General features: G+C 48.1%; 11 protein-coding genes and 1 non-coding gene across 12 annotated transcripts; 4 read left to right on the top strand and 8 right to left on the bottom strand.

Annotated features, from left to right (window-relative positions):
* Positions 1 to 248: 248 nt before the first annotated feature.
* On the bottom strand, positions 249 to 543 carry FMAN_13541 (uncharacterized protein; the record flags this gene model as incomplete). Its single annotated transcript, XM_041833022.1, has 2 exons — positions 249 to 312; positions 359 to 543. 2 exons carry the CDS (start codon positions 541 to 543, stop codon positions 249 to 251), a joined length of 249 nt encoding a protein of 82 aa, XP_041683427.1.
* A 3,903-nt stretch (positions 544 to 4,446) lies between these two features.
* On the top strand, positions 4,447 to 5,775 carry FMAN_13540 (uncharacterized protein; the record flags this gene model as incomplete). Its single annotated transcript, XM_041833021.1, has 1 exon — positions 4,447 to 5,775. One exon carries the CDS (start codon positions 4,447 to 4,449, stop codon positions 5,773 to 5,775), a length of 1,329 nt encoding a protein of 442 aa, XP_041683426.1.
* Positions 5,776 to 5,981: 206 nt separating this feature from the next.
* FMAN_13539 (uncharacterized protein) lies at positions 5,982 to 6,995 on the bottom strand (the record flags this gene model as incomplete). Its single annotated transcript, XM_041833020.1, has 3 exons — positions 5,982 to 6,154; positions 6,204 to 6,896; positions 6,953 to 6,995. 3 exons carry the CDS (start codon positions 6,993 to 6,995, stop codon positions 5,982 to 5,984), a joined length of 909 nt encoding a protein of 302 aa, XP_041683425.1.
* A 379-nt stretch (positions 6,996 to 7,374) lies between these two features.
* FMAN_13538 (uncharacterized protein) lies at positions 7,375 to 9,444 on the bottom strand (the record flags this gene model as incomplete). Its single annotated transcript, XM_041833018.1, has 4 exons — positions 7,375 to 8,123; positions 8,174 to 8,457; positions 8,510 to 9,211; positions 9,263 to 9,444. The coding sequence occupies 4 exons, from the start codon at positions 9,442 to 9,444 to the stop codon at positions 7,375 to 7,377; spliced, it is 1,917 nt and encodes a 638-aa protein (XP_041683424.1).
* Positions 9,445 to 10,032: 588 nt separating this feature from the next.
* Positions 10,033 to 11,559, bottom strand: FMAN_13537 (uncharacterized protein; the record flags this gene model as incomplete). The annotated part of the gene is made up of 3 exons (XM_041833017.1): positions 10,033 to 10,841; positions 10,897 to 11,124; positions 11,175 to 11,559. The coding sequence occupies 3 exons, from the start codon at positions 11,557 to 11,559 to the stop codon at positions 10,033 to 10,035; spliced, it is 1,422 nt and encodes a 473-aa protein (XP_041683423.1).
* A 1,628-nt stretch (positions 11,560 to 13,187) lies between these two features.
* Positions 13,188 to 13,310, bottom strand: tRNA. The gene has a single exon. It is a non-coding gene (tRNA).
* Positions 13,311 to 14,009: 699 nt separating this feature from the next.
* Positions 14,010 to 14,276, top strand: FMAN_13536 (uncharacterized protein; the record flags this gene model as incomplete). Its single annotated transcript, XM_041833016.1, has 1 exon — positions 14,010 to 14,276. One exon carries the CDS (start codon positions 14,010 to 14,012, stop codon positions 14,274 to 14,276), a length of 267 nt encoding a protein of 88 aa, XP_041683422.1.
* Positions 14,277 to 14,815: 539 nt separating this feature from the next.
* Positions 14,816 to 15,895, bottom strand: FMAN_13535 (uncharacterized protein; the record flags this gene model as incomplete). Its single annotated transcript, XM_041833015.1, has 1 exon — positions 14,816 to 15,895. One exon carries the CDS (start codon positions 15,893 to 15,895, stop codon positions 14,816 to 14,818), a length of 1,080 nt encoding a protein of 359 aa, XP_041683421.1.
* Positions 15,896 to 16,315: 420 nt separating this feature from the next.
* FMAN_13534 (uncharacterized protein) lies at positions 16,316 to 18,478 on the bottom strand (the record flags this gene model as incomplete). The annotated part of the gene is made up of 1 exon (XM_041833014.1): positions 16,316 to 18,478. The coding sequence occupies one exon, from the start codon at positions 18,476 to 18,478 to the stop codon at positions 16,316 to 16,318; it is 2,163 nt and encodes a 720-aa protein (XP_041683420.1).
* Positions 18,479 to 18,880: 402 nt separating this feature from the next.
* FMAN_13533 (uncharacterized protein) lies at positions 18,881 to 19,860 on the bottom strand (the record flags this gene model as incomplete). The annotated part of the gene is made up of 4 exons (XM_041833013.1): positions 18,881 to 19,004; positions 19,068 to 19,314; positions 19,368 to 19,625; positions 19,677 to 19,860. The coding sequence occupies 4 exons, from the start codon at positions 19,858 to 19,860 to the stop codon at positions 18,881 to 18,883; spliced, it is 813 nt and encodes a 270-aa protein (XP_041683419.1).
* A 481-nt stretch (positions 19,861 to 20,341) lies between these two features.
* FMAN_13532 (putative CAIB/BAIF family enzyme) lies at positions 20,342 to 22,196 on the top strand (the record flags this gene model as incomplete). Its single annotated transcript, XM_041833012.1, has 4 exons — positions 20,342 to 20,714; positions 20,772 to 21,070; positions 21,118 to 21,618; positions 21,672 to 22,196. 4 exons carry the CDS (start codon positions 20,342 to 20,344, stop codon positions 22,194 to 22,196), a joined length of 1,698 nt encoding a protein of 565 aa, XP_041683418.1.
* Positions 22,197 to 22,939: 743 nt separating this feature from the next.
* FMAN_13531 (uncharacterized protein) lies at positions 22,940 to 24,048 on the top strand (the record flags this gene model as incomplete). Its single annotated transcript, XM_041833011.1, has 5 exons — positions 22,940 to 23,226; positions 23,274 to 23,512; positions 23,563 to 23,675; positions 23,729 to 23,809; positions 23,866 to 24,048. 5 exons carry the CDS (start codon positions 22,940 to 22,942, stop codon positions 24,046 to 24,048), a joined length of 903 nt encoding a protein of 300 aa, XP_041683417.1.
* Between the last annotated feature and the right edge of the window lie 128 nt (positions 24,049 to 24,176).

Here is a 24,176-nt window from a genome sequence, read left to right as displayed (position 1 = left end):
TGACAGGCATTCGATTTCTTATCAACAGCTGATTTCAAGTGCGAGCTTATTACAATTGAAGGGGCCAATATCTATGCTTTGGCTGTTTTACGTCTCTTTCAGAATTACAGCTCACAAGTGTCCTGAACAAAAGATTGTGCCTCAAGATTGTCAATTCAAGTATCTGATTTGGGTGAGGCTTTTTCTCCTATCCATGACATAATAGTCAACCCATCCTCCAAGAAGTGAATGATTGTTTATGAGTCCGTTTACTTGGTGCCGGGAACGGAAACATCAAGGCAAGCAGCGATCTGGCCAGCGAGACTAAGAGGGCTATGGAATATTTAGCACCGGAATCAAGCAGTAGCGATTTACTTACCAGCCAATGACGTCGACAATTCCAATGATGCTGTCGAGGCTGAGGTTTGGGAGACACCTGGTGATACCAGTGATCTGGAGAAGACAAGAAGGGTCGAAGAGACTCGGGAGCTGTCGCTCCTCCATCTGAGGGGTAGCAGCCGCGATGGCAAGGGCGGGAAGAGCGAGGATGATTGAGGCCTTCATTTTGATGGTTATGGGGGATCTGAGAGATCTGGGGTTTAATGATTGTTTGATTGTTGTGATAGAAGAGTGTGATTGTGAGTGATGAGGATGAACTGATGAGGAGGGACGAAGCAGGGCTTTTATAGATATCCAAACTCTGAAAGAATCAATACAAGAAGTTCCCAAAGCCATGTCTTCTCCCTGCTCAGTGACCACATTCTTGGTGAGTGTCTGAACACAAGTCATGAGAGGCTGGCCGAATATCTCACACAGTCGTCATTCCGCGGTGTTGAATATCACGAAAGATACATTACTTATCATGGGATATTGGTAGTCCCAACATGTCAGAGTCGTCTCATAACCGTGCGAAGATGCGTGGAGTTGCACGGGCTCAACGTCCAGGCGATTAAGTTTGTCTTACCGCGTTGGGCCGGAAGCATAAATTGTCTGGTATGTGATATCTCAACTTGGCAACTTTCATGATAACTCTTGCTATTCTGAGACCTGCCGCTGCCATTTATGTCAGAGGCGTCTGTCAAAGTAACAACAACGGTTGATATGATGGAGATCAGGGCAAAGGGCTGTTCTGAATGGACCGGACCATTCACTGCTTGACCCTTGACTTGAACATCTTGGAGGCGGTGAGACAGATTCTGGATGAAGTCAGAAAATGAGGTTTCGAAAAACTTTGGTTTTGGTCACACGTACATCAGCCAAGGTTTCGAGCTGCATCTACAATCAAACATCACTTCCTTAGCTACCTTTAGCTTTGCCAAGTGTTGCATGTCTTCTAATGACTGTTGCTGTTGCTGCGGCAGACTAGTGCTCTGTAGAAGAACTGCCTTTTGAAAACAGAACTTTACTCAATAACCTGCTCGCAGATCTCCAACCCCCACAAGACATTCTAGTTGTGAGACAACAGGAGGATCCCCTTTCCTCAGCCGCACGTCAGGCGGCAAGTACCGATCCATTCTTCGCCATCCTTGCATCATTTTGATCGACACCCAAGAGCCAACGTCCTGTCTCAACGTCGAAGGTTCCATAGTGACAGCTTCTGGGAGATGAGTGACACAGTGTAAGTGATCTGCAAGCCGTTACTTGTTCCCGAAGTAAGAGGGTCGACTGGCTGCTGATCTCTATCGACTCGCATACAGCACGCGACTTGAGGGATACGAAAATCCTCTTGCGGGGCATCCATCATCCCTTCATCGTAACAGGGCGCAACACTCCTCCCTTGACGATCTCATCACAACCAACATCAACGGGGTGAGACATTCGTCAATGGACTGCCAATCATGACAGCTCCGCATCGAATCTGCAAGTCGTCCAAATGAGAAAATGCGGGAGCTGCCATGGCAGCTTGTACTGTCTCTTGGCTCACAAAACCGGAATGGAGCAGCGTTCGGACCCCCAATGTCTTGGATCTGCGGATATCAGTGGTGCGGATGTCGGTAAGGCGGAGTTCCCTCAGCGGTAATCCGAGTGTCAGCTTGGCACTGAACCAGTGCGTTAGGGGGGCTGCCAGTTGCATAGCCTGTCGGGATCTAGATCGAGCGGCCCGTTGCGAGCGGAAGTTTACTTAAGAAGCTAATATGAGGAGGCTGGAGGCAAAGTTAGTCCCGGCTGGCAAAATTTGTATTCTGCACGAATCGCACCTTGAGTTTTCAGCCAAATTCTGAATTGATAACTTGAGCTCCATATAATTACTGCATCTTATGAGACCTTTCATGTAATATGCCTCAGACCAGCAGGTCTGGACTTGGGCGCAGTGGGGACATATTTCAGCTCCATCTACCATCTCGTGATGCAAGCCAATAGCTCTTCCCTCTCTCCTGGTCATTTGATGAAGCGGCATGATGCCCCCATCGATGTCTCTGCTGTTATGTCACATTACGGTAATTATGACAGGGAAACTTGGCCGTCAGAACCCGCCAATGTCTCTGCATGAGTTGGTTGGCAGTCTGAACATGCTGCATGGTCGACGAATGTGACAGCTGGCAAGTTGCAGCGAAACGGCTAGCTGTAACCTTAACTCCATAAAACCTCCGATGGGTTGAGAGTGGTCGGATGTGATAGGTGATATTTACGGTAGACGTACGGAACTCTACATCGATCGCCAACATTCATTGTGATCTATCGTTTTAATTCAGAGTAAGGGAGCGTGGGGCTGAGAAAAGGCCTATGACAGATTACAATTAGTCAATCGATCGCTTGAAGGCGTGTGCATCTTGATGATCTTGAATGATGTACACGCACTCGTGCCATGTTTGGGTTGGGCCAACTCATCGAAGCTTCACAGTTGAGAATAGCCTGTAACTTCGGCTTGATGTAAGAAAGTGCTTGTAGAACTCAACAAAATTACTCAACTGATTTCAAGTTAGCGAAATCGGAGCTACTGCTCCATGGGCGACGCCGATCAGCTTCAGAGTATATACAACGATGGGCTTCGTGGCGTACCATCACGAGTTGGAAATTGTAACCTGCACCAAACCTCCTCGTGAGAAGACAGATCAAGTGCAACAAAAAGTTCTGGCTGTCTACCCATTGGGTGGCTATTCGATGTTATCGGAATACGGAGGAGGAAAAGGTAAAAGTACTAGTTGGTGTTTCATTCAACGGTTCCGCTTACAATTCCAAGTAGGAACTGAAGCTCGATTGCCCACCACTAACTCAGTAGAAAAAACACGTTACCGTTCATAATAGGCCTTGTTCAGCGATTGAAAACGTATTGTATTAAATTGACAGTAACACGGTGCAAATGAATAACTCTCCAAACAAATGGGGTAGCCTGAATGGAGTAAACTACCCTACAGGCGTGCATTTTCTCAGCCAACGTAGGGCTGCTCCCGACTGCCAGCTAGTAAGCGGCATAGGGAAGCTATTGAAGAATTACTTGGTGGTACCGGGGTGAACCATGGCGTGGATCCGCGTATTGCCCACGTCTCACGAACTCAAATACTCGTATGCTTCGCAATATTAATATTCAATGTTCACAATCCAGGTCATCAATACCGGCACAAATATCCGAGAATACGTGTATATAAACTGGCTACCCCATTACGGGTTTGTATTCCTTACGACGTCAGGTAAGGAGGAATACGGAGTACAGGCTGCAGTGCTGCACAAACCACGTACGGGGCTTGATAAGGTGTCACACGGAGTTAAAGGGCTGTTGTCCGTTGGAAATTGTGCAACACGGAATTATGTCAGAGGTATGTCTTGTGCGATGAATGCGAGGCAATATTCAGCATTAGTTTTTCAGGTTACCAATAAATGAGCAGCTGAGATCGGTCATCTGCTTCGCTCATAACAAAGAAAATGACGTAAATGAATACAGCGAGGATCTCACGTAATCGCAGATTGATTGATTGATTGATGAATCAATATCTCGCTCGGCGAAGAAAAGTGCGCAACGCCGACCGGCTTATCTAGAATTATCCGCAAAACCCACCAAGGAGCGAATCCTTCCAGTCACATTTTGAGGTGCTAGTGGGCATCTTTTGTAATCACAGTTATCTTAGCGCAAAGTCGGCGTGTCGGCCACGTCGCGACGCGAGCTGGCCCCGGTTTTTAGCAGCTAATGATCGCCCTGGCCCCTACGCGAGGCCCCCATAGGGTTTAGCGGGTGATTGACTCAGGCCTCGCTGCTCGGACTTGTCTAGATTTCCGACCTACGACGGAGGAACTCAGAAGTCCAGAAGATGCGGCCATAGTAATAACATGGCACCATCTATCAGATGGATCTGGCTATTTAGATATGCAAGCGTCGCACGATTGTTTTAATTTCGGATCCATTGATTACTTAGACAGATAAACAAAAATAACTACCGGTCTCCATTAATCGTGGCCTGACTCTTTAAAACCCTTCCTTCAGCCCCTGCATCTCAACATCACATACCCCTTTCGTTCAGTTCAACCTTCAGCATGACAGTCGATCTAGAACAACAATCATCCTCCCCTGCTCCCACGTTACACGACGAGCCGGCCGTCATGGAGGACACACAACGACATGGCATCAACTCAACAACATGGCACGGCCGAAGAGGTCTTGTCGTCAAGATCCTCACAGGAATCATGGTCGCCATTCTCGTCGTATTCCTCGCCGACCTTTCATACGTCTTCGGTTCCACATTCGAGGTCGGTAATCGAGTATCAGGCCTGAAGATTCTAGTCGTCGACTATGATGGTGGTGCTGTTGGAGAGTCTGTCTCCAGCGCATACAAGAACTTCCAGGGCAAGACATTCCCTACACTTGAGTTTCGATCCGCCGATGACTACCCCGAGACAAAGGATGTCAAGCATGGCGTCTGCCACGCCGATTATTGGGGTGCTATCTACATCAACAAGGGCTCTTCTGATAAGCTTGCTGCTGCTTATGAAGGCGGCTCTGCTGCTGAGAACTACAACCCTGCCGACAGCATCACCTATATCTACAACAGCGCCCGGTACCCCACTGTCGCTTCGGGATACTTGGTACCCAACTTGCAAAAGATCATTAGCGCTGCTAGAGGTAGTTACTACCAGTCCCAACAGGGTCGATCTGCTCTGCGAAGTGTCAACAGCAGTGACCCGGCTGCCGTCGAAGCATATCTCAACCCCATCCAAGGTACCGCCGACATCATCATGCCCACCAACCAAGGAAGCCGAAACCTCTACAACACCATCAACATTGTCATGGCTATCCTTGGCCAGTTCTTCTATGTCCTCGCCATGAACGGCATCTACGACAAGTTCGGCCTTCACAAGAACATGCGCATCCGCGATCTCTTCATCATGCGTTTCATCAACGGCATGGTATTCTCTGCACTCTATGCCTTGATCGTCACGGGCTATATCTGGGCCTTCCGCGAAGACTGGGCTGTTTCTGGTGGACAGTTTGCCCTATCCTGGTTGACCTTCTGGCTTTTCATGGATGTCAACTTCCAGGTACTGGAAACTCTGATTGGAAGCTACATCCCCATGGCTTTAACGCCTTTCTTTCTCCTCACCTGGTTCATGATGAATGTTGGCTCCGTCGTGTTCCCCTTTGAGCTTACAGCTGGATTCTACCGCATTGGCTACCTTTTCCCCGCTCATTCATTATGGATCATCCTAATCCAGGTCTGGTCTGGTTGCGGTAACTCCCTTCACATTGGGCTTCCTATTCTCTTTGCTTGGTGGGTTGTCGGACATGTGACAGCATTCTTCGGTATCCGAAAGAGATGCTTGGATCAGTTGGAGAATCTTAACACTGCTGAGGGTAAGCAACAATAAAGGAATCACTTGGCCAAGTGATAGGACTTTTGCTAAAAGTGTATTTGTACGGATTGATGACATAGAAGTTTGAACATACCCCTCGATAGATTTACATACGTAATAATTATTCCACACAATTTAGACAGTCACTTTTGTTTCGAATATCTCAAGTGCATGATGTATCCCGCAGTTGAACATTGTGCATTTCCCAAGCGAGTATCTAATCAGGTCACAAGACGAACTTTGAGCTTATCGCCCTTGACAATCTCTTCCTCTTTCGTCATCAGTTCAGGAAGATCCCAGGTGAGGTTGATGTAACGCCCGGCCAGCCAAGGTCGCCTTTCCGATGCCAAATAAACCAAAGAGTTGGCGCAAAGCGCAGGAGTGTCAACAAAGGCTTCTTCCTGTTAGTAGCTGATCCTGAGGATTCAAATCGACGGACTGACCTGCTCGCAATTCCTCGGGAACTCCCTCGATCCCACCCAACATCTCCGAAGGGGAGTTCCCTGGATGAACGCTGTAAGAGACTATTCCTTTGTCTGCGTACTCGACCGAGATGAACTCGGTCAATCTGATAAGTGCTAGCTTGGAGATCTGATATGAGCTTAGAGTTGGTGACACGAGGTGAGCTCCGACGCTACTGATGTTGATGACAGTCTTGAGTTCCGACTTGACAAGCAGAGGGGCCAAAGCTCGTGCAACGAGATAGGGTCCGTAAACATTCGCGGTGAGGGTCTGCAACCAGTCTGCAGGATCAGAGTCAGGGATGGACACCATTTTCATGAATGCTGCGTTGTTAATCACTATATCAACATAACCAAAGGCTTCATCGATCTTCTGCGCCAAAGCATCAACACTTTCAGGAACCCCAACATCAGCCTTGATGGTTAGGACCTCTGGCTCCGGATGGCCTGCTTCGTTTGCCGCTGCCTTGATGGCCTCGGCGGTTGTTGACATGTCGGATCTAGAAGAAACAACGATGCGAGAGGTACCAGCTCGTGCGAAGGCTGCACACATGGCTCGGCCATAGCCTCGAGATGCCCCAGTGACGAGAACAACCTTGTCCTTGAAATTGAAGTTCTTTGGGTCGATGGCAGGATAGGTATCGGAGTGCACCACCGAGGTAACGTCATAGTCGCCTCCATGAAGGTTAGTTCATGAAGAAAAGGAAGCCATACAAAGAGTGCGTGCTTACCAGGCCCTTCGAGAGGATTGGGGGTTCCTTTGGGAGGAGGCATAATGAACACGCGGGATATCAACTTTTGTTAATTGGTTTCGTCTTGAAATTAAGATACAAGAGCAGTTTGCTTTGAGGTCTTATGCACAAGAATTGAGCCATCTTATATCTGTTTGTCGCAACAAGGTCTATGCAGCTATTACCAAGCTTTGGTGGACTTCGCCGCAGGCGGAATTTCCGGCCGGTCAGCCACTGAAGCACTGCCTAGCCAATCGCTTGCAAGCGAGAACCCTCAGCCAAGGCTTTTGGTCCTGACAGCATATGTCATTGCGGATATAAGGACGATGGTGCAGCAATTCGGACTTTACAGAATTCTCTTGCCAAGGTTCTCGACAACAGTCAATTGAGGGGCATGCTATCTGCTTGGTAATTACAGCTTCTCATACTTGCAGCGATGATGCCGGGTCATTTACGATAGCAATCCCAGCCAACAACTCTTCCCAAGTTTCATCTTCCATCAGACCAAAGTCTAGCACTGCTTCAGGCTGCATATTTCCTGAGCCAGTACTCGAGAGATAGCCTTCCGAGCTACCTAGCTCGGAAGAAGAGTTCTGTCCATCGCTCCCAATAGAAAAGCTCAAAAGGCTTGGTTCCAGTCTTTTCGTTTCCTCATACGCAACTGCCACTGCCCATATCATATCCGAGAATCCGAGCATGATGTCTTCTTCATTACCGACTTTCTGTACTTGAGGTGACAGATTCTTGAATTTTCGTTGCAGCCGCTTTGCCTCACCCTTCAAGTCAGCCACCCTCTCAATGGCCATAGCGTCGTGAACAGGAAAACTAATGGCCATGAAAGGGGCATTGTAGGAAGCAAGTCCAGTCTCTCTAAAGATCTCCGATGATATCTTGCTGGCATTTGAGAGACACAAGAGACTTCTGCAAATTTTTGCCGTTGTATAAAACGTGATGTACCAGAGATCTTCGTCCGGATAGACTATCACAGCGTCGTTGAGCGACTTGCAGCTGAGAATAAGGTTGAATAAGATGGAAACCCTGGTACTTGTTGAGGAAGACGAATTATTAGTTACTAAGAGGTTAGAAGTCGATGTAGTATCCCAAAAGTCCTCATGCAGTGAAACTTCACCGAGTAAAGTATCAAGCAAGTAGACCTCCATTCTTATGGCAACTGTCGATGTACTTTAGTAAGCCATTAGCCTATCTTGAACGTTGACTTACAGTTGTTCTGGAGATCTGGAGGAATGGAGGCTTTCAACAATTCAGACTCGTTATTGAGGGTCTGCAAAGCCATGGCACTGACAAATTCTCCCCTCATTCCTGAGTTCTCGAGATCGTCATACCCAAAAGTGTCGCATATACGACGACACATTTCGCTTATACGGACAAAATGGGGAATCATAAGGTCACTAGGGTATTCTGCATTGGCTAGAAGGAGTTCCCAGCTTTGCTTGATGTATCCTGTGTATGGTAAAGCGCCATGAGTCCGAAACTTGATAGAAACCCTGAACCATTAGTCTGCCTCCCAGTGATGATCCTCGATCTTTTCATACTTACCAAGATGCCGTGCAATATGTTCCAAGCAAAGCCCGAAGTTGATCTGCAGACCGTGCAGCCTTGCGTCCAGGGGCTGTTTCGTCTGGCCCAAGATCAACTTTTCGTCTCATATTGTCAGGGTTCTGATCGAGCCCGAGGTTCTGAACCAGTGAAATACACAATTGTGCAATTGGAACAATTTGCTGCTTCTCGTAGCTGATGAAGAAGTACTGGTACCATGCCAGGTAGATCAAGAGACCTTGCAGAATTTCAAGAGTGCTCTCTGACTGCATCAAAACTCGCTGGTGTGCTTGGTTGCGGATTTCTTCACCGATTTGGCGCTGGATACTGCAATTGTCGAATTTCATTGTTGCCATGATGCACATGAATAGAAAGGGCTTCGTAGTTCTGAGAGAAGCGACCGTAGTCTCAGAAGAGATCGGAACGAAAGGGAAGTGCTCGATCGCTTTGCTACGATAGTTGTCAAGCAGGCTCTGCGCTTCAGTCAGGTTGAGAAACCCGCGATCGACGACATCTAGCGTCCCTTGAAGTGTTAAGCCATGAGACAATGGCAATTGGTCAAGCTGGCTGCCATTTATCACATTCATATTGAGGTCTCCAGCAGCTAATTGTGCAACGAAGCCACTCATAGGTGTACCCTGAGCTTGGGCACCAAGCAGAGCCAAAACCCTACTCAGTCGCTGCTCGAGGAGCCGTGTACGACTAAGCGATGTTAACATATCTGAATAAAAGCCACTACTTTCATAGACATACGAGGAGCTGGAGGGACTCTTTCGCTTCTCTATAACGTTGAGATAAGTGCACCGCTTACCAAGCCGATTACACCGCTGGCATTCGTCAGATGAGAATGGCAGGCATTTCGATTTGACAGAGGTGCAATTGACACAAGCTCTCCTTCTCACACCAGAAGCTTTGGAAGAGGTACTAGCCGACATTTCGTCCTGTCGTATTCTCAATATCTCGTCGTTGATCACTAGTGGTAAGCCAGGGAGATTATGGAGTTCCTGGCGCCTTTCAGATTCCGATAGCTTTCGGACTGCGGAGTTTCCGTCGGGCCAACAAAACTTGGATGTGCAAGATGACGTGAGTCAGCATTTAACACCCAATAAGCATAATTCTCAATTTTTATCTAGCTTGATTAAGATCTTATCGCGGGCTAAATGACGTTTGATGCATCCAAATTGGACGTTTTTGTACAATGTTGCGAAGCTGTCTGCTAGCATGCATTCTTATTGACCAACTCATCAAACACAAGCATCTCCTCAAACTTGTTAGCCATTGCATGAACCTGCGCTTCAGGGACTATCAGAGACAGGGCCAAAGATGAAACCCATGAAAACCTCTTCGGCTGCAGCGTGATGCTCCCCAGTCTGAACGATTCACCTCAGTTGGACAGCCGTCTACTAGCTTCATTTGACTGTCCCGCGTGCAAGGGTAAATCTCATCCTGCGGTTCCACGAGTTGCCACGACCGATGCTATGACTGGATACATAAAACGGGTACTTATGAACAAATAACTATCTTCACTTCTGATACCATCCACTGCCTACAGCCTTTGTCTTGGCAGGACCAACGTACTTCTTTTCGTACGTGGCGAACTTCTTACTCGCCGACGATCCCTTGGCATCAGGGAAATTAACCTTGCAGCCGAGAGCCTTGTACCCTGGAACAAGAGCGTCCGAGACACCATTGACAATGGACTGCAAGAGCCTCACGGAGTTGAAGAGCTCAGCCGGGAAGTTAGCGAAGATTGCATTATACAGGAAGCAGCTCAAGCCTTGAGGGTCTTTGGGCAAGTCCAGTGGACCAACAACCCAGCTACCGTCAGCACCAGATCCTCCCAAGGCTGGCTGAGCGTAGAGATACACATCAAGAATGCCGCCAACTGCCTCAGGGATAGTCATGGGTGTCGCACGTCGGTACCAGCCTTGCTCCGGAATGCGCTCAGGAACATGGGTGTACTCAAGATCTTTATCCTTCCAAGCGTTCTTGCGCTTCGGCTTGGCGCCGTAGAAAGAGGTGATGGAAGCTTCATTGGCAATACCGCCCGCACCAATGGTGCCGTTTGAGAAGAAACCAGGGACGAAATAGTATGCGCCCATGACAACTGCGGCACTTGGAAGATTGAAGTAAAACTGCTTGTTGGCAGCCTTGGAATCTCTGTATCTGTTCTTGAAGTGCTCCTTGATCGCATCGACGTTGTAAGTGCCATCACCCTTGGCAAGAGCCTGCTGGTGCATCTGCTTGAAGAGCTCGGGCTTGAATGATATGTTATCTCCGTCGAGGTAGAAATCCTCACGTGTAGCAGACGCGTCGCCTTCGTTGAACTTTCCTGCACACATCATTAGTGACTTTCATGGAATATGGTCTTGAGATTGATCGCTTACCATGTCCAGCGATACCAGATGGCTTGCCAAAGATCTTGCTCAGGGCGCCATTTAGAAGGCCGACACGGTCATCGGGGCCCCCGATGCTCATCTTCTGAGACAGAATATCGCCACCGTCGACAGCACCACCAACAGCCAAGAGAGCGGAAAGATCTGCACCCATATTGAAGAGCTTCGCAGTACCAGCTTGGATCTGGCCGATCGTAGCGATACCGTTTCGGGGGATATCTGTTAATTGTCAGCTGCCTATTCGCCAGTCCGTCAATTTTCCAGCTCACATCCGTGGTTGGCCAAAGTGTTGAGACCAGGGCAAGGGCCTCGCTGGTCAGTTTTTCCAGGTGCTTTGAACGGGTGAGAGGCTTCAGGGAACTTCTGCAGACCCTTGACGGCTTTGTTGGTAGGAATCAGGCCCAGGACATTGTCAACGACAGCTTCAACGGTGCCTCCAAGCAAGGACACAACGCCACCCACGGCGCCAGTCTTGAGCTGTCGGGGCTCATGTCTCTTCTCTTCTCGACTGACTTGGTACTCTTTCAAGCGTCGGTCAATCTCTACACGCGCTTCCGGGTGGTTGAGCAGTGCATCTAATCCCTCCGGTGCCAACCAAGGGAATGAAAGGGCCGAGGGGGCGCAAAACGCGGCAATGAGAACAAAGAAACGCATGTCGAGAACCCGATGTGAATCGCCTTGAAGTCAGGTATCTTCTGAATGGCGATCGGCACAACAAGAATACATCTGAGGCATTATATAGGCGGTTTAGAGATCCACTAACGGAGTTCTCCCTGAATATGCTTGTATGAATACTATGATGGTATCTGACGTACTCGAAAACATGATGCAAAGCTTGGTGAAGCAAAAAAGACCTCCTCTATAGAGAAGTAATATGTGCTTTTGCTGGTCATTCTGTCATTGTCACTACGACTGGCTGTTGTAAGGGACACTAAAGTCAAACTATCGATTTCCTAGGTCTATTCTGGTAATACATCCTGGCGAGATTTGTAAAGGGTAAAGCTCTCCGGTTCAGCCATGTCGATCATCATGAGAATGTGGAGGATTTCAAAAGACTCTCTGATGATTGGTCCTAGATGGTGATGGGAAACGGACCAAAATGTTTCCTTCCTGCAAGTGCAGGGGATATGACCCAGATTTTCCTGTCTTGCGCCGAGAATCGCGGCAAGAGACAGAATGACGATCTTATCATAGATCTGAGAATCGATTCCTTGGCTGAGGCTCAAATGTGGGTTCGATCATTGTCGCAAAAATGATAAATAACAGCTGCAACGTGCTTGACTCCATATAAGACATCTATCGTCATCTGTGAAGTCGACTAGCTCTCCCCTGCATCGAGGATTGAAAGATAGAATCTTGTTATTCATGGTGAAAAGGTTTATCCTGACTCAAATTAGTTTTTGTAGCCCGTCATATTCTGCTATAAGAAGCTCGAACAATGTATCATTGCTCCGTGGGGTTATTCATCTAAACCTGAAAATCTCGCGACCAAAAGCTGGGTACGGCTCCGCTCCTCGGATATTAGCAGATCCGTTCTGACGGTTAATTCTTTTGCTTTTAACTGGCCCTGATGAGGTGCGATTCAGCTACGGAGCTTGACGTTGATATGTGATCATCTTGACGTTTAGCTAGGACAACGCTAGTGCGCATGCTCGGCCGAGAAACGGGTTTACTAATGAGTCTTATAAGAAAGTCTTTCTATTTGGACCCTTTTCTAGGTTCAAGACTTCACCCTACATCGAATTGCAAGTCCTATGTCGGATATTCATCGACTTTCTTAGCTCTTGCCATAACCTGCTCAGCGGTGTACTAGGTAAATAATGTTAAGTCATCTTGTAACCTTTTGAAAGGTTAGCACGAGCCTTGGAAACATATGCCGTATAGAAACATTGCAAAGAGTTTAACTCTCCGGCTAATGGCTCGCGATTTACCACTATGGGTAGATTTAACTTCTACGTGGATCTGACACTGCCAACGCGCGCATCACCGCCATTAATCTTAAAAACATCAATCGACAGCTGTCAAACCGTTGCCGGGCCATAAGCGGTAGGAGCCTAATTGGGGCCTTTTTACATCCTATTTAATTTTAGTTATTAAAACTAACAGTCTTCTTATTATATTATATAAATAAAGGCCATACTATTTCTAAATTTATAGAGAAATTATATATAGGTAAGCTAATATAATTTAGCTAGAGTTTAATATTTAAAATATTATAGACAGATAAAAAAAAGAAAACTAAAGATAAATAATCAGAAAGCCCAAAAAAAAAGAATGCTTCATAGCAGCTACTGGTTTCGATCCAGTGACCTCCGGGTTATGAGCCCGGCTGGGATGAGTTAGTACGAGTTTTGAATTCTCACTGTGGAGAAGAACATACCGCGCTTCCACTGCGCCAAGCTGCTTTGCTTGAGCTTATGTAATAGGCGCTCAGTGAATTTGGATTATATAGCCAGCTTGGTTTTGCTGCGCATAACGACATACAGTAAACTTATTGTATTTTAGCAACAAAAGCTCTACTCCCACTCTAATTGCTAGTTGCCATTGCACTTTTCTTTTTTTCCTTCTATGTCTGTCTTAGTTTACTCTCATGGTCGACATTCTAAGTGACATACGAGATGTCCTGATGTTGAAGCTGGCCATTTTTATCTAGGCACAGGGCTTCTCACGCAAGGACGCCTACCGACCCTGATAAGCTCTCTCCTCCCTTCTGGGAACTGCTAGATTTGCCCCGGAATGACCGGACCTACGTAAAATGCTATTGGAGATGAGTCATTTCGTATTGCCAATTTGGCGGCTTCTTTCATGTCTCACAAAACTGCATCGCACGTTTCAAGGCAGATTTCTTGACGTTGGTCTCGCTAGATTGGCTCGGACTCGCCCCACATGTCTAGCGCTGACAGCTCGTCAATCAAACCGTGCAAGGGCCGCGGGTCGTTAATATTCTCCGAGCCACGGCATGTAAGTATTAATAACCGCCATAATTAACGTGTCAAAATAACAGGTAACGATACTTGTTTTCTTTGAAATGTCTGTTTTTGCGACTTCGAATCAGTTCTTGTTTGTGCATTAAGTCCTCGCTCTAGTAAATTGCATACGCCAACATGCATCAAGTTAGAAACTCCCCTCTCTCGAGGGCTCTTTTCAACATCTGGATATGTATTTGGACTCTCATTGTCCTTTCGATTTTTGCTCTCGCATGCCTAGTTCAAGCAGGCACCATCAACATGCCAGACTGGACCAAAGATCTACGAAAATTCGACGATGAAGAATGGGCTCAATATTCAGCCATATTGATCATATCGATCTGCGTTCTCTTCGTCTTAACAATGGTCACTGGCATAGCTGCCCTTCGAGCCGATGGATATTAAACCTAGTCGGCCGGAATTTCGAATCTTTAACTGTAAAATAAACCCCCCACCAAGGCTGAGAGCACGGTTGTCTCGACAAAGAGGTCCATTAACTTCGACAGCAACTGGCTCCACAGGAGTCACATTGCAAATTACTACCTTCAAGGCACATTCCTGCTTCCTCAGTCCCCCAAGAGGCACGTCGTCACCAAATATGGCTGTGCCGCGCCGCGCCTTTTACACAGAAGAACATCAGACAAAAGACTCCCGACTCCACAGAAGATGAGATTTGTTTCTTGGCTGGTCCTGTGCGGCAACTCAGCTACCTAAATGTCCTTGTGAACGCACGGTGATCCTCTAGATATCACGGGAATGGAGATCCAACAAGCAAAGCACACTGGGGTGTCATGTTCGATTGATTGTGGCAGAAAGGGGAATCTAGTGGTACGGTATTTGAGAGTTGGGTCTGAAGCGAAGCCATAGATAAAGCTTAATCTACTCCTAGATACGATCAAATATTGCGAGCAGCTTAGTCGTATTATACTATTCAACTCTTTCCGCTAATCAACTCCAGATTCCAAAACAGCAAAAGTATCAGTCTCGGAATCAAGCTCAGCCAAAGCATCATACGGCAGCGTAACCATTGGTGTCGTATGTCCAATGTCCACATTGAATAGAATCGGGAAGTTCTTTGACGCAAGTCGCCCTTCACAAAATAGTCCTTTGATGATGCTGGCATAAACCTCTCGCTCTGCATCAGAATCATATCCATAAGGTCGTCCTACAACCAGTCCTGCAGCCTCTTCGAAGACACCGTGAGCTATCAAGTCTGCAAAGGCTGCCTGAACTCGGTGAGGAGGGTTTCCGCCAGAGCCGTCCTCATTTGTAGCTGTTTCGAGGAAGACGATTCGGCCGCGCCAATCAGGAACAATGGCCGAAACCCCCGATAAGCGGGCGACTACGGTGAGGCAACCACCAAACAATCGACCCTGAGCCTTCCCACGTCGAAGCCATTGCCAGTCGGTCGTCTTCACAACCTCTGGTGGCTCTGTCGATTCTGGTGTCGTAAAGAAGGGGGCTCCTCTTGGTGCGTAAAACTTGGATCGGGAAATCTGTCCGAGTGGTTCTGTAGATGCAATCGCCCGAAGCAAATTATCGACACAGAAGGCAAGAGGGGTATCTTTGTCGTTGACATCGTTCGATTCCCCAATCTCGGGCACAGCACCAGGACCATAGAAAGTCCTCAGACCCGTCAAGCCATACAAGAACCAGTGCAAGCCCGAGATGTCGGAGTAGCCCACGACAATCTTCGGGTTTGAGCGAATGGTCTCATGAAGTTCCTTGTCCGTAATCAGAGCCGGAAGAAGTTCTGTGAAGGTTGTGCCGCCAATGGTAGTGATGATGGCGGAGATGCTGGGATCTGAGAAAGCGGCTCTGATCTCGGACAGCCGGTTGTCGATACACGATTGAATGCCCTTATCTTCACTGAAGAAAGTCTGCACTTGATATCCTTTGTTTGTGAGAAGAGCAGAGGCTCGGTCTACGACTGCTGGAAGCGTGGCGTTGATACGCTCTGATGGTGATATGAATGCGATTTTGTCACCAGGCTTTAGGTGTTTCGCTCGAATTGGTGACGGCATACTGGAAGGCGAAAGAATTTGACTTTAGGCTATCCAAAATGGAAATGACCTCAAAAGGAAATGTGATGTTTCAAGGTATTGGATCGAAAGCTGTTGGTTGGTTTTGTATCGCGTCAGATTCAGTGAGGGGTCAGTGGCGGGGTTTAATACCTCCACTAGCAACCCTCCGTAACGTTATTATAGACTATGTCGTGATATTGCACATCACCCGGTTCAGCTTACCCAGTCTGAGAAGGGAAAACATGTGTAATCATTAAATTTCGTGAGGCCTAGACTGCCATCGCGCCCTTCAAGCGACAGACGATTAACAAAAGTTCCACCATTCGCCATTTTCGCTAATGCCCATAAGACCATCATCCTTGTTCGCTCGCTCAACTTGGTTACTCCGGTCCACTGATAAAGTCCCTTCGGATATCCGCCTCATTCTTGATTAGTAACACCGTTGGCCATCATTTCGTCGCCCATTATTTGCGTATCGACGATAGGAAACAGAGACATTGTCGTATCAAAAGAATCGAACCAAAGCATATTCGGTGAAATACCCAGAAAAGCATCCGCTGAAATATCAACATCAATCTCCGTTTGCTCTCCTCCCTCCATTGAAAACCCTTGCTGCTCCTCGTTCATCTCGTTCGCGACCTGGCCCGGTCTGGGTGTTTGCGGTTGTGTCTGTATCCCATCCGTTGAACCAATTCGAGAGTTACCTTCTGGTTGCTGAGAATTTCGCAATGGCGACTTTCCGATTGTGTGAATACTCCCGAAGAGACCGTTGACGAGGTGGCGTTGACGCTCCATTCGTAGCCTTGCTCGGTTGTCCATGTATATGTCGCATGCATTCTGCAGGTGATCCAAAATCATAAGATGGCGCTTCGCCACGGCATCGTAACGACTGAAGCGGTCGAGAACGCCTCTCGCTGCATGAAGACTCTTCTCAAGCGGGAATGAGTTATCGAAATCTCCAAAGATTGCGGCACCGAGGACGAGGCCAGATACAAAGGCTGAATTTCCAACTATCGGTAAGCGTTTCGGTATGGTGCCAGTCCTGACGAGAGTTTGTAGCAGGTCTACTGTCCGCACTGCTGACTCGAGGCAGGAGTGGACAAGAACTTGATTTGCTGACGAAGACCGCTTTGCAGTTCCTTGTGCGGACTGTTCATTGTCTTCGACGTGTTGAGATACGGCCTTATGTAGGAATGGAAGAGACAGGAGCATGACAGTCCAATGGCCAGTTAATTTGAGGTGTATTAGCCCAATATTTGGTTGTTCTTCGCCATTCTGATCACGGATCAAGTCATCCTGCTCGATGCCATCTACCGCGAGACCCTCTCCGCATTGTGCAGTCCACCGTCGAAGATGCTTGCTTATGCGTTCCAGTATCTCTGGAGAGATCATTCTCTTTGCATAAACATCTGTAAGGATCAACTCGAAGATCATAGAGAGATCATTGCAAGCTGAATAGTTCTGGAGGTTTGTAGTATCTCTCAACTCGGATGTCGAGGGAGGCCGGCCTAATGATGCGCTCATGAACAGATCGAGAATTCGGATGCCTTTCCACAGCTGTTCTCTCGCACGACCCTCGTTGGCAGAGAAGAGGGAAGCAATGTCATGGCGATGAAGACCGATGGCATATGCAGCTCGAACTCCCATGCCGAGATACATAAAAGCCGCGTTACGACGCGATGCACCTAAGAGATACATGGCGATGAGGACAAATGCTTGAATGGTGACAATGCCCGGCTCTTCTATCAGTGTTTCCACTGTCAAGTACCGGGCATAGTTGAAGAAGGTCTCAGCGAGGTCATCTTTATCTTCTGGTCCTGTCTGCGCACCAATGGCAAAGACCAGGTAGTAGACCGAACTCGCAGGGTCAGCGATATCTTGGCCATCTTCAATCCACTTTCGTATGCCTTGGTCAAGTTCTGTTTGGTCGAAGAGAAGTAGTACGCAATTGGCTGATTGCATGTACCATTTCACAAGATAATCGAGTTCCTGCTCAGACTGTCGCGGTGGTGGGTTCTGGGCACTCGACAGGATCCATCCTCGCCGTGTCTCAGGCGATGCTTCGACGATACCATGTCGCAACGGGTCATCAACAAGGGTACAGTCTCCTATGCTACGTCGCACAATCCTCCTGATATTCTGTAGAAAAGACAGTGTTGCAGAGTCGCCAATAAACATATATTCACCCCTCGTATCTTGAACAAGGCGCGACATGCGTGGAAGTCTCTCGGGTTGTGTATTTGAGAGCAGCTGTAGAGAAGAAGAGGTCCCGTCATCAACATACGTCTCATCCACCGACGTCAGACCCGATCTGTTACCGACGGTTATACTACCAGCAGGAGTGGTCTGCTCGGTGATATTACTGAGCCTATCGGGATCGGGACTTGGTAGGGATGACGCGAGGATGCGTCTTGCGCCATTGTTTGAGGCAGGTTGAGACTCGTGGCACTCATGACCGAGACCTCGCTTGATGCAGCGGGCGCAGGGTCTATGGCCATCGCATCTTTGCTTGCGACGTTTGCAGCTCTCGCAGGCCTCGGCGCATCGTCTTCTCTCGCTGTCCCGGACCCTCCTGGTAGGCATTTCGTCGTCGGTAGGTCGTGTGAGGTCCCTGGAACTGAGGGAGTGAACCGCGGGCCGCGAGCTGTCGGATATGGCCAGGTCTTTATTGGTTACTTGGCCACGAGAATGGGGTAAGATTTGGTGGCATTCCCGCTGACGTAAATTGGCGCACCATTTACTATTACCGAGCTGCCGATGAGATGATCCCTGTAGCCGACGGTCACATTGAGGGGTCAACACCACTGAATTCCTGCGTGGCCAGCTGAGTCAGTGCTGAGTTGGCTTTGGTCACAGAGAGCAAACACGTATGTACTCCGTAGTCTAGCATGCATTACAACAGAAGCAATCTCTTCAATCTCTTGTGATTGAAGTCGCGAAGAAATACATTTTGTACTGATTAATCTATATCTTATCTGGAAACTCTTAACCCACTTTGGATAGGAACTCTTGTATTCTAGAACCGACCTCATCTGCTGCTTCAATACAGTGCCAGTGACCAACTCCAGGCAAAATATGTATGCTCTTGAACGAGTCGTCGCAACCCCAACTAGAGTAAAAGTCAGCGCCGGTCACTTCAATTAATTGATCTTGCAGTAAATCAAGTACTTACTCATTCAATATTTTCTGCGCATCCGGGATCGGGCTTGTTTTGTCCTCTTCACCAGAAAGAACAAGCACAGGGCATTTGATGTTTGCGTAGGGAGGCAAGTCTGCTTGCGCAATCGCGCGACACAAGGCAATGTAACCCTCGGGCTTTTGCGACAGCAACAGAGCTCGAATGAATGCTTTTTGTGTCAAAGTTGCTTTTGAACCTGTCGCAGCGAAGGGAATAGTCTTGGCCATTGGCTCCATTCCTTCTAAACCCAATATTAACACCAGATCATACTCGCTGTACTTCAAATTCACTCACCTTTCTTGACTGTCTCTATGCGGGTATTGAAGATCTCGGCCATCGCAGGCTTTGGCAGCACAGGGCCAATGAGAACTGACCCGCGAAGGTTGCACTTCAGGGCGAGCTTTGGTACAATGATACCGCCCATGGAATGTCCAACGGCGACGGCATTTTCGGGTCGAACGCTTAATCCTTCCAGTAAAGCCTTGACATCACTCGCGATTGTGTCAAATGTAGGATCTTCTACCCCTTCTGACAAGGTGGAAAGACCACTGCCTATTGATCTTCAGTATTGAATTCGTGCAAACAGAATGAGCAAATACTGACCATAGACATCCAATGCAATTGATGAGTATCCTGCAGTCGCAAGCTGGTTCATGACAGGTACATAAAATGAATGAGACGACCCAAGGCCATGGATGAATACCAGTACTGGGCCATCTTTTGAGGCTGTTTCAGCGTCCACTTGGGCGTAAAACAGTGTCTTGTTCTGAACTTTGATGAACGGCATATTGATTAGAGATATTGGCAGACTGGATGATAGACTGGCCGCGATTGATACGATGGGAGTATTCTCTGTTGTCGATATACTATCTTCAGTCCTCAAGGTCTCTCCCAAATGCCTCAATATGTTCTAGCGCGGGTCTTTACGGCTCCCATTCAGCGTCGGAAGCCGGGCGACAAGCCATCGGCAAGGGTCACAGCCGACCTCCACCACTAAATTATGGGGTCTTCACAACAGACTCAACCACTGACGACACTATCTTTCACGCATTATGGGTCACACATCGCCAAAAACCCATAAATCATAGGCATTTATCACCCAGATATAGTGGGTTATCGCTTTGGTCCGAACTGCCGTCGATTTCCGCCACTCAACGAATCGAGTTGTGTCACTGTATAAAGACTCCCTCTTAACAATCAACCTCTTGTAGATGCCCCCGAGTGGATGCCTCTTTTTAGCCAATAACCGATAAGTTTCTTCTGTCAAAATGGGTAGCATTAACCAGCACGATTATTCCTCGGTGGAGGAGAGCAAGAGAATCTTTGACTACCTTTGCGGTCAGTTCGATGAGATTGCCTTTCCAGCGGCTGTGAAGGATCTCAAGGACAACATCAAGTTTACGTCGACTCGAGATGCACCATACTTTCCTATCCCGTTCAAGGAGACGGAGACAACTGCTGCGCTTAAGGCAGTAGAGGGTGCCGTGGCCACTCTGCTAGCAAAGACCGTTGAAGGTGACTCACAACCGAGGAAGATCAATGTCAACTTGGAGAAGACTACAGCCTTCCTCTGCCAGGCTTATATGGCTAAGGTTGGTGGTCTTGGAAAACTTGATCCTGGCGTCAAGGCCCTACTCAAAGGTACGTCTATACGCCACAACTATTGGCTTTCCAAGCCAAGGAACTAATGATCATAAGATACGGATTTGCTGCAGGCCCAGTCAAATCCTTACCGCCGCATGTCAGCCAACTTGTATGAGACTAAGAATGCTGGAGAGTATTATCATATTCATGGATCTTTGGAGGCTTCAACAACTCTGAAAATGATCGGTCTTGAGCCTTTCAGACCAGACTTGCAAACACATGAGAGCATCGTCAATACTATCGAACCTGCTGTTCGACAGTTCTCGATAGACGAGCTCGAGAGCATGAATGCTGCTCGTCGACAGGCGGGTGTCCCTGCTTTGAAGCACGAGGACTTTGTGAAAACTCAACATGTAAGTTAGACATCGCATATACAAGGATATATCTGACAAACGACCAGGGCAAGACAAATATGGCACTTCCACCATGGTCTGTCGACAACCTTGAGGCCGAGACACCTAAGTGTCCCTTGACACCAAGCCCAGAACACCCAAAGAGGATATTGTCAGGCATCAAAGTTCTTGAGCTCTGCCGAATCATTGCTGGACCTATTGTCACCCGTATTCTCGGAGAGTATGGAGCCGATGTGCTCAAGATTACAAGTCCCAATCTGAGTGACGTTCCCTTCTTCCAGGTAGATGGCAACATGGGCAAGCATGCTGCAGAGCTAGACCTGAAGTCCCCTGAGGGTAGAGCTGAATTTGAGAAGCTTCTCGCTGAAGCAGATGTCGTTGTCGATGGATATCGACCTGGCGCTCTGGAGAAGCTTGGATATGGCGCCACTGCACTTACAAAACTTGCTAAGGAACGTGGCAAGGGTTTTGTGTATGTCAATGAGAACTGCTTTGGCTACGAGGGAGAGTGGGCTGGACGACCTGGGTGGCAACAGATTGCCGATTGTGTAAGTGCCTTGATCTACAGGTACGAGGGAGACCGAACTAACCCGATTTATAGGTCAGTGGAATCGCGTGGGAGCAGGGTCGTTTCATGGGCTTGTCAGAACCTGTCGTCCCTCCTTTCCCTATTTCGGACTACGGAACAGGATGCATTGGTGCCATCACAGCCTTGCTAGGTCTCTATCATCGCGCCACCCGCGGTGGATCATGGCATGGGAAGGCTTCACTTCTTCACTACGACTTGCTTCTCTTCAAGGTTGGGCAATATTCTGAGGAGGTGAAGGAGAGATTGAGGAAGGATATTGGACCTGATTTCCTCGCCCTGCGACATGCGCATAGCGTGGATCAGATCTCGGGAACAGCATTATTGAGGATGCGACAGGTCTTCCCTGAGCTCTTCACTGGGGACAAATACGTGGAGAAATGGTACTCTAACGCCTATAAGGCTGAGGTGGAGGCCGTACCACCTGTTGTAGAAATTGAGGGTCTTGAGGTTGGCTTCAGGAGAGCGAGTCGGCCTAATGGTGCGGACAAGCCAACATGGGACTTTGGCGAGGACGCCGATCGCAAGCTGTCAAAGTAGTTTATCGCATTGAGTTTTAGCATTTACCTAGCCAATTGATACATGCATAGATTATCCAAGCGCTATCTCTCTCCACTCTAGAATGCTAAGTCTACGTTGTCGCGTGACAAGAAGTCGTTATAATTAATGCTCTTCACTTCCGTTCCCATCATGGCGAATTTGCGACGGCTTTGGCGTATTCCAGGTGACTTGCAGCGGCTACACTAGGCTTACCTCCACTAGCAGCATCGTACGACACGCTAATTCTTTTGGGCTCCATATTCCGCGGCGTCGGAATCGGAGTCAGGGTGTCCCCTCGTCTGTACATCCGATCAACTTGCTCCGACATCCGAAAAGCGCGTGGCACCATTCTCGCCTCTGCCGAGAGTGCTAAACGCAATCATCAGTCCCCTAATTGGTTGGGGACTTCACCCCGCAAAATGGCTGCAACATTGCCGCTTGGCCCCATGGGACACTGATGCTCACAACACGCACCCGATGTCCTTTCGGGAGATGTCCTTAGCCGCTCCTTGTTGAGGCGCTGTCTGTATATCCGAATCGAACCATGCTGACTGTGAATTATGCGGGGTCAAGTCATCTGCTCGACACCATCTTTGAAACAACTCCAGTGATAAGAGGGACTTCATAAGACCTATTAGAAAGCCTCTTCTTTCATTCACCCAAGCATAAGTCCAAGCCATCCTCACAGGCACTCTTTCTTCCATCCCCTCAACTCCATCAATACCCCACAAAACTCTATCAAAATGACACCATCAGCGACTGGCGGAAATGCCAACGGCGCTCCCAAGGAGGAGGGTCTCGGCCAGGCCTTCACACAGCAAGTCATCGACTCCTTCGGTCCCAAGACGGACCCTCGTCTGAAAGAGGTCATGACATCTTTCATCCAGCACATGCACGACTTTGCGCGCGAGACACAGCTCACTTGCGACGAGTGGATGTCTGCTGTTAAGATGATCAACTGGGCCGGACAAATGAGCAACGACAAGAGAAATGAGGGTCAATTGATGTGCGACGTTATTGGCCTTGAAAGGTAATTCACTTGCCACAAGTGTCAATTTCATTACTAACAGCTTTTAGTCTTGTTGATGATATTACACACCGTCAAGCAGCCAAGAACGGCGTGGCCGCAACTGAGACTGCTATTCTGGGTCCTTTCTGGCGACATGATACCCCTACTCGCGAGAATGGCACTACAATCACTTTCGACACTCCCAGCGACGGTGTTGTCGCCTATCTCTACGGTACCGTGACATCAGCGGCTACTGGAAAGCCCATTCCCAATGCCTCTGTCGAGGTTTGGCAAGCATCTACCAATGGTAAGACTATATCTTCGAGATTCTTTCTTGCAGGTTCTAATTCTCTCCAGGCCTCTACGAGCAGCAGGACGAGAAGCAGGTTGAGCATAACCTCCGTGGCAAGTTCATCACCGACGACCAGGGCCGATACTCCTTCTACTGCCTACGACCTACTCCTTATCCCGTAAGCAATCTTGCCCCGTTAAAATACCAAGGATCTACTAACACTTTCTCAAGGTTCCTGATGATGGCCCTGCTGGTCAGCTTCTCCACCTCCTCGACCGCCACCCTTTCCGCCCTGCTCATCTGCACTTCATGGTATGTTCAATTGAGAGCCCCAGAAACAGTCAAGGGTCTAATCTAACATGTCGTAGGTCATTGCTGAGGGCCACAAGTCTGTTGTTACTCAGATTTTCGATTCTGACTCAGGATATCTCGAGAACGACAGTGTCTTCGCTGTTAAGGACGGACTAACAGTGAAGTTTGTGCCACGAAAAGGAGATCCCAAGGCTGAGTGGGAGTTGGAGTATAACATGAGCCTGTCAAATGATTCATAGAGCAGTAGCATTTGTTTTTTAAAGCCATAGCGAATTTCATTGGGTTTCTTTCAACCATCATTGCTGATGATTTGGTGAGACGTACAGTGACGGTTTCTAGTCATATGTGCAAGTAAATATTCAATTGG

The sequence above is a fragment of the Fusarium mangiferae genome (assembly GCF_900044065.1).
Source record: "Fusarium mangiferae strain MRC7560 genome assembly, contig: FMAN_scaffold007, whole genome shotgun sequence".
NCBI lineage: Eukaryota > Fungi > Ascomycota > Sordariomycetes > Hypocreales > Nectriaceae > Fusarium > Fusarium mangiferae.
The sequence above is the reverse complement of the archived record's forward strand: the minus strand, read 5'-3'. Positions and strand labels throughout refer to the sequence as shown.